General features: G+C 44.3%; 1 protein-coding gene across 1 annotated transcript in view; it reads right to left on the bottom strand.

The window, feature by feature from the left end:
* Positions 1–12,066, bottom strand: part of CSMD2 (CUB and Sushi multiple domains 2) — a 235,890-nt gene that overhangs the window by 214,386 nt on the left and 9,438 nt on the right. The window contains 1 exon segment of the mRNA XM_030464359.1: positions 236–452. Within this exon segment, the coding sequence (XP_030320219.1) occupies positions 236–452 (217 nt within the window).

Below are 12,066 nucleotides of genomic sequence, written 5' to 3'. Positions count from 1 at the left end.
CTGCTTTCCTCTTCCTCTATTTTCTAATTAACTTCTCGGATGACTCTGGGTAAATCATCACTGTCAGGCATCCAGAGAAACATTTCAAACCTCATCAGAGCTAAGAAATCAAAACAACTGTGAGAGGTGAGAGCTGCTGATGAAGAAGCACTCCCTGTTTGTTGCACCAGAAACCTCCAAACTAGACCCAGTCCCAGCAGCAGGAACGGGACCATCACAGTCCTGGACACTGTACCTTGTTCTCAGGTTCCCCTGCTGGGGCAGCCCATCGTAGACAGACAGGACATCAAAATCTTCCTCTAGGGCAAAGGACTGGAAAACCAACTGTATCCTGTTCTGCTCCTCAGCAGTGATTGTCCACGTGCAGTTTGCATAATTTGGGTATCCATAGGGAAAGCCTGGACTCTGGATTGTCCCGTTGGGGCCCTGCAAAATGTGGCTGCAGTTCTGGGCTGGTGAGAGAAAAGACAAAAGCAGAGATCAGTTGGTGTAGGACACACATTCAATATTCTCACTATCAAAGCACATCCTACAGGATTGCTCCCACTGAATTTCTTTCCAGTTCCTGGTCCCAAGGAACAGATAAAGATAAAACCTAAAGCTGCTCCTTTGTCCTCCCTGCAGCAGACTGGACCCCAGGTACCCATCTCTTGGGCACTGCTCCCTCTAACTCTGAACATAACAGAGGTAATGATAATTATATTAATAACAGAGGTAATAATAACAACAGAGGTTAATAACAGCTGGAATACAGCACCTGCTGACCACAGCTGGGAAACATCCATCCTCAGGCATCCTTTCACACCCCACACCAAAATCCAGTATACTCTTCATTCTGCCCTTTTAGTACACCTCAGGAGTACCTTGTCCCACTGAGTACCCCAAGCACGAGGATCAGAGGGCTCAAAAAATCAGAATGAGAATGCCAAAGCTGAGCATCTCCTGATGTCAGTTACACTTGAATAAGGGACAGAACATCAGGGCTCAGCTGTGCAGACAGATAGAGACAGACCAGCCCTCACCCTGAAAGCCAAAACCTGTAATGGACATCATACATAATGAGGAACTGAGTCACTAAATGGGTCTGTCTGGGCAAGACTGCAGGAAAACTGAATGGCAAAAGATCAGAAATTAAAATAGTCCTGGATCCAGAAAAAGCAGGACACAGTTCAGAGGCTTTAACAAATAAACCATTCTTGAGTAGTTATTTGGAATAAAAAACCAAAACTCTCAAATCCCTGCAGCTTCTGAAAGGTTTCTGCTCCACTTGCAGGCTCAACACAAAGCAGATTTCTTCCACTCAGTATTCCTGAGGAGCTGCTGTAGATTTCCATCCTCTGAGAACAGCCCAGCCCCAGCCCCACCAGCTGAATACTGAACCCCCCCTGCACATCCATTCTCCTGCTCCAAACCAGCACCTCTGAGCACTCCATCCCAAAGATAAAGATCAACTGCCATGATCCTGGATATGAGATTTTCCTCTCTCCAGGGAAATAAACAGATAAATAGGTGTTGGGAACAGCCTAGATGACAAATTCTCCTTAGTGTTTTCCTCTCTCTTCATTGCTACTTTGCCCAAATATCTTGAGACACAAAGAAAAATTCACTGCAAACAAACTGGGGTCACTCTGGTGGCTTTAAGGGGAAAAACTCCTTCACCCCAAGGCTGAATTCCAATTTGTGAGGCAACTGCTGTGACACCAGAAGCAGAATTTCACCTTTATCCTACAGATAGCATCTCAGCTGCTGACCACTGCTGCCTGCTTTGCTCCCACTTTTCTTGCTGCCTGGATTGTTTACCAGTGCTTATCTCCATAACTGAGGCTTTCAAGTTGAATTGAATTAGATTAGAAATTACTTCTTTGATTTCTCATTACTTTTTTCAAAGGCAGCAATGGCATTTGCACTTCTGAGTGCCAAACAGCTACAGGTAAAGAACTGCAGAGTAGTGCTCATTAAAGGCAAATATAATTAGATTGACCTAGTTTGGTGCAAAAGTGCTTAGTGGGACTTCTCTCTGCAGGATGAAGCTCCCGTCTTTATGAATCCAAAATGGTCAATCATATTTACTACCCAGGGAATCTTTTTGTATCATGTTTATTACATCAATGAGAGGTAGGAGAGCCCCGTAATCCATCAGGGACTAAAGCTGAGCCAGGCAGAGAACTCCTTAACAAGGGCAGACTCGAGCACTTTGCATTTCCACAGCACCTGGCATCTCCCTCTGTGCATTTTCTCAATACATAATAGAGAGGAGAGTGAGAGCTGCCTCCCTCCTCCTCCACTCCAGTCCCATTATTTGTAGAGTTCACGGAAAGGATGCATTAACTCAGTGCCAGAAAGATGCAAAGGATGGGAATATCAGGCCTGCTTTGGTTTAATAACTTGGAGACTGCCAAAGATCTGTAGGGTTCAGCTCTCTACATTCAGTCCCACTCCTCTGTTCCTACACCAGTCCAGCACTCAATAGGCAACGTGGGGATATTGAATCTCTCTACTGTACATTTTTTATTTTAATCTTAAATAAATGTCATCAGAACAATTTCAGAAAATTGGGAAATTAAAGAGGCTTTATCTCCCTCCATTTCCTGATGGGATAAAAGCTACTGATGGTGCATGAAGTTCAGAAAATAAATCCAAGGTCAGAGAGACTTTCTTCTGAACACTTAAGGTCACAAGAAAGGCAGAAAGCTTTAATACTAATAAATTCATGCTGCCCTTGCATAATCAGAAATTAAAATAAAGAACAAAGGCCAGGGGAAGAAAATGTGCAGAACCTTAAAACAAGCTGAAGAAAGACAAATAAATAACAGAAAAAACAAGACAGAGCTTTAAGATATGTCAATCTGCTGAAATATTTCTGTGTTAATAATTCTGACCAAGATTTGCTTTGGACACAGCTAAAAGAAAATTGCTTATTGAGAACAAAAATTAGTTTTTCAAAAGCTGGCAATCTGGAGAGCAATATATTCTTCATCAACTGTAATAGTAGGGAACTTCATTTATATTGGGCACTGCTGGGGAAGAAGTCAGTGGGCATGGTAAAGAGATGCAGGAAGCCCAAGAGAATTTATGCAGAGTCTATAATTTGCTTTCAGGTCTGAGTTCAGCTCAGGCTTGACTGACAAAACCTTATCTAAAGTGCACAACAAAGAAACACTCAGTTTCTCCTCTGAAAAACATGCAACAACAATTTTATCCCTTGGCCTAGGAGCAGGAGTGAGTGGGAAGGTAGGGAAGAGCAATGCCAGTGTCTGTGTCACAAAGTTCCAGGTGAATTGGTGTCTGACAGAGCCCAAACTTCTCCCCAAATCTCTGCAGTGTTCTCTCCATCCCTGACATCTGCCAGGAGGCCCCTCCAAACACCAGATTCAGGACCAGCTGTACCCAGGGACTTCCTTACACCCCCAAGAGTCAGAGAGGTCCCAGCCCCTCCATTGCCTTCTCTTTATTATTATTATTATTATTATTATTATTATTATTATTATTATTATTATTATCTTCCCTTTCCACTCTTTATTCCCACACTGCAGCAGAGGATGAGAGAGGCAAACACAGAGAGCAAAGGGCTGAGATGTCACCTGCTGGAAGGCTCAGTGTGACAGTGTCAATATTTCTGCAGCTATTCCAGCTCCTAATGCCATTATTCATGGACTCATTCTTTCTGAAGGTGGAACTGCAACCTGGAGCTCATCAGCCAGTCTGTGTTTGCAGACAGATGTCCTGGTCTGTGACAGAGATAAGGAGGCCAAGAATGGAACTAATTCCAACATCCCTTCTGCCAGTGCAGCCAACTATTTGCAGCTCTGGTTTATTATGAGTGTGTCTGTCTAATGAATGCATCGATGGAACTTCATTGCAGCAGCACTTAGAAGTTTCCAGAGAAGAACAAAGACATTCTGATGCTTGGCACTGAGCAGAGGACAGACTTTCTCCAAAGGGATCACAATCTAAGGTGAAGGTACAAAACCACAGCCCAAGGAAAGCTGCAGTTGCTGCAGAGCACTTGGAGCTTTGCAGGAAAAAAACATCTTTATCCAGGGGCACAACCATTTTCTCCATGACAGAGCTGAAAAGCCATCTTTACCAGTTTCCACTTCAAATTCTTGTTTTGTGAAACAGACACTGTTTGAGCAGTGTAAACAGACTGATCAGCTCCACTTCTGCTCCTCTGCACAAGGAAGATGCTGCCATTTCCTTTGCAATATGCTCATGGAACTGCATTCCTAACAGAAACCTGGGCTGCCTGGGGCACATTATAATTAATACACAATTAATCCACACCCCACAGAGCTGAACGAGACTGGACCCTGAACCAGACAAGAGACAGGAGCCAAACACAGCTCTGCCTTCCTCTTGCTTCAAGCTGCAAACTCCTCCAGTCCCATTCATCTTGCCAAGAGCTGGGTACTCCAAACCCTTCCTGTGACAGCACAAGCTCCAGGACTGGAGGCAGAAGCTATGGGGAGATTTGTTTGTGCTGTCTGTCTGAAGTTGTTCAGCACAAGAACACATCCATAGCAACAGAATTTTGTTATTTCCTTCCAATAAGCAACACTTCCCTACAGGAGCAAGCTGTCCTGGCTGGAATTGGGTTTCCTTGCTTAGCACAGGAGTTAAGCAACCCTGTGGACTCAGATAAACTTGGAGATTTAAATTCTGTCACTAGGAATCTTCACTAGGTTGTCAGAAGCTAAATAATAAACAAAGGCTTTGTCTGACATTACAAGTGCAAAGAAAATTGGTACAAAACATCATTTCCCACCTCTTTTCAGTTCCTTAAGCTTCCCAGCCCAGATCCGTGGCAGTGTAAATCAAGTTTTACCTCTGCTGATTTACATCATAGTGGTACCAAATGAATGAATTCTTCAAAGAGAGGGAAACAGACTTTAGATTTTAGGAAGCACTTCAGAAATATCTTGATGACTTTTTTTTTTCTCAGCAGAAATCTGATTTAGCAACCCCTGCATGATTCAGAAGGAAGAAATATCACATCCTAGCCAGCCTTGCCCTCAGAGCTATCACCTGCTGGTGATACATGGCTGGCTTCCCCCTAATGCAGGAGCTTTGGGCATTGTTGTTCACTTCTTGTTACAGAGGCACAAACATTTTCTTTGGGTTGTTCTAAGCCAATTCAGGGAAATGGATGGACATAAAAAAGTCTTTCCCCAGGAAAACTAAAATCAGTACCCTGTAGATAAACACATTCTGTCCTGGCCTAAAACACCAGGGCCAAATCCTGCTCATCCAGCAGTCTGAACACTGCCAGAAGGCACAAACCCTGTTCTGAAGGGTTCAGGAATGGATTGGGAAGGATTCACAGCAGCTCCTTCACACAGCTCTTCCCTCCATCTTATCCTCAAAAAGAACAGAAAAAACTCAGTCCACAGAGCTTGAGCTCTTTTTAACAATTTGATCTGCCATCTAAATAGGAAAAATGGTCATTTTCCTACTGTTTACTGTCTGGGCTCCTTGATCAGCAGTCAGCAATGTTTCCTTTCACAGCAATCCTATAAATCATTACAGACAATCACAAACAGAAAGTGCTTCACCCATAGCCAAGCTCTGACTCTCTTGTTCACACAATTTAAGTGAACAAACAGGGAAAGTACCTTCACACTTCATAAATCTAAGCCTTGTTTCCTTAAGTATTCACCTTTTCATAGTTTTAACTTAACCTACAGTTTTATATCAAAGCCTTCTGGGTAATAAATAATGCAGAGACATTCCATTAACTATAACTTTTAATCAAAAGCCAGTGGATCCAAGCACATCATCAAGGGGATGATTTACATCTCAGATAGTCAGTGCCTTTTTGTCTCTGAACACATGGAGTGAGAAACTGGAGAATGCAAAGGCAAGAAACATGCATTTTATCTGAACCCAGCTCAAGCCATTTCTGCCAAGCCCAGAAAGAATTATAACACCCAACTCAAATCACAACCATGATGTGGGTTTGCAGCAGGATGGCCCAGCGCTGCAACACCAAGTCACCTCCAGTTATCCAGAGAGAGACACAACTTCCCTTCGTTTCCAAGTCTTTCCCTCTCTGTCATCTCCTGCTGCTGCCCAGGCTTTGCTGTTGAAGAGATCCCTTCCTTTTAGGCACTGCTCCACCATCAGCATAGCAATGCCATTGTAAGGGCTTCCCAAGTAGAAAAAGAGAGGAACAGAAATGATGGTGGAGATGCTGTAACAACAATATTCAGATTTTCCCACATGTTCCCTCTCTTCTTCTCCCAACCAAGGAGGGGAACCAGGCTGGCGAAGGGATCCAGCACAGACCCTATGAGGAGAGGCTGAGGGAGCTGGGGGTGTTGAGGCTGGAGAAGAGGAGGCTCAGGGGAGACCTCATCACTCTCTCCAACTCCCTGAAAGGAGGTTGGAGCCAGGGGGGGGTTGGGCTCTTTTCCCAGGCAACTCTCAGCAAGACAAGAGGGCAGGGTCTCAAGTTGTGCCAGGGGAGGTTTAGGTTGGAGATGAGAAAGAATTTCTTTCTGGAGAGGGTGATCAGGCATTGGAATGGGCTGCCCAGGGAAGTAGTGGATTCTCCGTGTCTGGAGATCTTTCCAAAGAGCCTGGATGTGGCACTGAGTGCCATGGGCTGGGAACCACGGGGGGAGTGGATCAAGGGTTGGACTTGATGATCTCTGAGGTCCCTTCCAACCCAGCCAATTCTATGATTCTATGATTCTATGATTCTAAGTGCAGAGTCAGTAACTGGACAGAGTTCTGAGCAGTGCCCCAGCCAGAGGGTTGGGATGCCAAGTGCCAGCCCCCTGGTACCCTGCCTGCTCTGCACAAAGCTCACCTTCTCCTTTGAAAAAAGCCTTTTTCTGCTTTATCATACTTTGAGTTTATGTTTTACAACTGAACCTTGACAGCAGACTGACACCAGCAAGATCCAAGGTGCTGAGCCAGGCTGCAGGGTCCACAGGAGAACATCCCACTGAGGGCTGAGATCAAAAGCTGCTCCAGGACGAAACCTGAGGTGACAAGAACATGTCACTGCACACATGTCCTGTCTGACAGCTGTCCCCTGACATGCTGAGAGGCCAGGGACTGCCTGGTTTGATCAGGCAAGGAACTGCCCAAGTGAGGTCCTGGGTCAGGGTCAGCACAGCAGCTGCAGGATCCTCCCTGGAGGCTGAAATTCCCTGTTCCCTGACAGCCTCCTTCATCCTTAGCTTGGAATGACCCAGAACCAGAAGGGACTTCATTATTTAAAACCCTCATCAGATTACTTTTTTTTAATGCAAAGATTGTTATCAACAGGGAGCCACAGAAATCAGAGTAGATGTGGTGTAGCTGGTAAGAACTTGAGCTGCTGTGGCCCCACAACACATCCAGCTGTTGGGTTATCAGTACAGGCTCCTCCTGGCTTCCCCAGGTCCATGCTCTTTCCCCATCACCCCTGCAAATTTAAAGACCCCTTATTTCCCTTCTGTAAAGCCTACAGTCTGAAAAGCATCTAAACAAGCTAGAAACCAGGACAAGTGTTTAGGAGTAAAGAGAGAGGCAGTAAGGGGAGAGGCAGATGGATTCCCTCCTGGTTTACTGTTAGAAGGAGGATTAATAAAGTAAGATGTTTTAAAATAGTTGGGGGTTATTAAAATAAGTCCTAGAAAATCCCTGGTAAGACATTCTATTTAATATAAGCAATATCAAAGTAACTATTAGATAAGTCTGTGATCATCAAGACACATTAATGAATATATATTTTCCTGACTATTTACAGCAGTGATACTACAAACTATTGTATTTTCTTTGCAGCAACTCAAGCCAGCAACTTGGAGGCAGACACATCTTTTCACTAGACCTTTGTTTCCACCATCTTCCTTGAAACACATTGCCAAAGGCCTCAGTGACTGCTTCATCTGGAAGGCTCCCAAAACATCCATGTGCTGAGCACAGCAGGGAAATGGGCACTGCCTGCCCTGACTCTATCACAAAGGAAGAGATTTATTCCACGTTCTTCTGACCTGTTACATGTGGCAGCTTCAGGACGAGTTGAAAAGATGGGTGTGTTACAGGAACTGTTCCCATGCAGATAGTTTATCCCTCCCCAAGTGCAAGGCAGGGTGACTTGGCTGGAGGACTGAATTTAGGGGGTTCAAAGCCCCAGGTTTAGCTACCAGGCAGCCCTCAGCTCCCCTGATTTCTGCAGGGCAGTGGCAAGAGAGCTGTCTGTAGGTATTCAAGGAAGCCTGAAGGTCAAAAAAATTAAGAACAAAGCTTTGCAAGCCTCAGTAGAAGAGGTTGTAGTATCTTTCATCACAAATTACCATTCCAACCAGCCCTCTGACAGCCAGAGGCTCCGGCCCCAGCGCGGGGTTCGAGCGATGCTGTGACGTTGCTAAGCACGGTTGCTAGGCTCAGGCACACATGTACCAGCTCAACTGCAGCTTTATTACAGGGCAGCCTTCACAAAAAAGGAAAGGGGAGAGGGAAGGAAAAAAAAAAACAATCAGCCACCCTTGATTTTATATATACATATATATATGAAATGTCTTTGAATGCTGAACCACTGGTTAATGGAGTTTGGTGACAGTGCCACCAAACCAGCTCTCTGCTGTGTGGCTTCACCAAGAGTCACAATTCATTTCCTTCCTTTCCTGCACAACATTCATTCCTTTGGTATTCAGCCATGCTGACTGTTGGGGGTTTTCTGCTGAATATTGGGCATTGCAGGAAGCCCAGGAAACAGGTCTGGAGGAGAAGCAGGAGACCCAAGGAAAGAGAAGTGACATCCCCAGCCCACAGCAAGCAGGTGGGACTGTTTCTAGAGATAAGCCTTACACACTCTGTTTGGACCTGGATTTTGGCACAGGGCCTCTTAGCAACAGGGCTGTGAGATGATGAGCCCAACAGGAACATTTTAAGCAGATCCAGAGGCTCCAGGTGTTTCCACAGATCTCCAGGACATTGGATGTGGCTTCTCTCTGGCACTGCCTGCAGGAACAGGGACACACACACCTGGATGCTTGGAATCAACTGCTTTGTCTGGATGACACAATATTTGCCACCTGCAGGACCAGAGGTACAGTGTGCTTCCTAAACAGCAATAAGTGAAGACTCAGGATGAGGTTAGAGCCATGATGAGTCATTCAGACAAAAAGCAGAGAAATGAACAGGCATTTGTAGAAATAATCAGTTAGTAACAGGGTCTACTTTCATCTGACAGACTGATCACCAATTACCTGTGACAGATCTTAGCCAGAATATTCCCAAGTACATTATCCAGATCCACTTACAAGCATAGTTTATCCTTGTAACACTTGCTGGAATGATGATAAGAGAGTTTGTGCTGGGAAAAGGGAGATTAATGGCACCACCAGGCAATTCTTCTGCCATTCAGCACATGGAAGCAAAAGCACAGATACACAACCCCCTGACATCTCCTCCTGCTCCCATCCCCTGCCAGGCAAAACAGATACCACAGGGCATACAAAACCACCCCATCCCCTGGACCAGCCATTTACAGCAAGAGGAAACCAAACCAGAGTTGAATTCCTTCCTTGCAAAGGACATCAGACCACTCCATTCCTTATAAAAAGTCTCATCAGTTCCGTCCCGTGCCTGCTGGAGTATCCAGGGGAGGTATTAAAGCTTTTGTGATTCAGCATTCAGAAATTCCAGGGGTTTCTGACTGCTCTTACTGGAACTGGATTTCACAAGTTGGGTTTCAAACTGAACCCTGTGACCTTCAGAGCCCAGAACAAGCCAACTGGCTTTCCTAATGCCTCCAACAATCCATCCCTCACCAGCAGCCACTCCTGAACAACCTCAAGAAGAGTAATGGTCTGAGAAAGTTCACAGCCCCATAATTCCAAATAAAACTGAGAATCTTGTGCAGACAACCCATTACTTGAAAGCATTTGCTCAGCTGAGAGGAGTAGCACAGCTCTCCCAATATTCAGGCAGAATGGCCTCTTCTCAAGGGATGCAATTTTCTCCCTTCAAAACTTCCTCTTTCAAAATTGTCTCTTAATCAATTTTGACTGCTCCCTCAGTGCCACGACTCCTCTGCATAGCCATTGTCAGCATAATCATAATACCAAGCACTTACAGAGCTATTCCCATCTTCAGAGCACTTCACAAGCATTAACCAATTAATGGATATTCTGGTGGGACTCGCAGCCTCACTGCCTTTTCCTGGGATTTCCATGCCTGGCTTTCCAGTTGCCCCCCTCTCCTTCAGCTGAACCCCACTGGAGTGTTTTGCATCCCATGTCAAGGTGAGCCCCAGAAGTGCTGTTGCATCCTGCTCTGGGAGCTTCCACACTCTTTATCTGAACCCAAAAGTTAGACTAAGAAAATCTGAATAAAGTGGAACTTGGGAGTTCAGATCCAGCAGCTCCTTTGTGCAAGATTTCAGAAACCCAAACAAATACACCCAAGGACCACTCGTCCCCTTTCAAAAGGAACTTGAGGAGCAGATTTACAAACCTTTTATAACCTAAGAACTGCAGACAGATGCCTTATGGCCTTTCCAAATGCACCTGAGCTTTACAGCCATAATATCCTCTTATAAAACCCCACTGGGAAAGTATATACTTATTTAGGCATCTAAACATCCTTGCAAATCTTGCTCCGGGAGTCCAAGACTCAATAAAATGTTAGGATGATTCAAAAGCTTCTTAAAATGTCACCCTGATTTTCTGTTTGCATCTATAAAAGGAACTTAGCCAAGGTTTGGGTTTTTTCCCCCATCTTTAGCCCAGTCATCCATCCAAGTGATCCAGGGCAGGCAAGGTTTGCTGCTGTTTCTGTGAGGCCCAGTATGCAAACCTCCCAAATCTCAGATTTCATTTGTCTCCCAGAAAAGTTCAATCAAGTTTCACCCAGCAGTTCCTCTCAGCCCTCACCTGACACAAACACTTGGAAAAACCAGAAGATAATTTGATGAAAAATATTTGTACAAATCCCTGCAAAGGGACTCCACTCGACCAGCACTTCTACCCAGTCTCACTTCCAAAGTGCTAATTCTTATCTCCAAAACAAATTTTTCAATTTGTCTTCCAATTATTATTTTCCTGCAAAAGAGTATTTGCATTTAAATGGCTTATCCATTGTGCTCAAACACAAACTCATTTCCATCTCAGGTGTTAGGGTGACTTTCTCTCGAAAAAATATAAGAAAGGTAAAATAAGGTTCAAGGTGAAATCCACCTCACAAATCACAGTCAGGGCCTCATTGATTTCTTCATGATAAATTTTCATTATTACTTTCTATCCCCTCTGTTACCAAATCCATGTCATCATGAAAAGACTTAAAAGTAGCTGTAATTTCACTTGCTATTATTAGTCATGAAGCTGTGTGTCCATCTGTAAAGTTCAATGAGCTCTCAAGGCCAGGGAGGATGGAATTTGCCCTGAGAGAGATCTGACCTAGCTACCAATCTCAGCTCACCAGTAATTTAGACAACCTCAGCCCTTGAAATTTTCACAGCATTAACAATTTCACCATTACACTGACAGAGAGCTGACAGTTTAAAGGGAATAATACAGTGGATATGGATTCTTCTTTAGAACCAAGTCTGCCCTAAGCTCAGAGGAGCTGCAAGTATTTTTTCCCCTCGGCATCATGTTTTGGCTTCTAGCTTTTATCTTTAAAAATCAGTAATCTGCTTATATTTTTCATGCATTTATAACAACATGGGAAGCACAAGAGTTACACAAATCTACTCTACACTATAATCTCAGCAGTTTCAGAGGGGCCATGAGTCCTTTTTAGCACCTGGGGCTCAGAACAGAAAGGAGAGAGAGACAAGAACACATCACAGAAGAACTGACTTCAATTATTCAGCTGATGCCTTAACCACCAACCAGCTGTCTCCCAGATCCTTATACCTTCAAGTATTAAAAACAAATAAAAAAAATTAAAAAAAAGAATAAATCCTGACTAAGCAGAGACTCCACTTATGAAAAGCTCTTCATTCTTCTACCACCCAACTCATTTCCCTGCTCTCTCTAAACACACTGTGCATTTATGAGAGCTTTGAGAACTTCCAACAAAACACTTAAACACTTCTACCAGGCACTGCTACTGTGCCAGCTGGGACTT

This window comes from Calypte anna, chromosome 23 (genome assembly GCF_003957555.1).
Source record: "Calypte anna isolate BGI_N300 chromosome 23, bCalAnn1_v1.p, whole genome shotgun sequence".
In the NCBI taxonomy this organism is placed as follows: domain Eukaryota; kingdom Metazoa; phylum Chordata; class Aves; order Apodiformes; family Trochilidae; genus Calypte; species Calypte anna.
The sequence above is the reverse complement of the archived record's forward strand: the minus strand, read 5'-3'. Positions and strand labels throughout refer to the sequence as shown.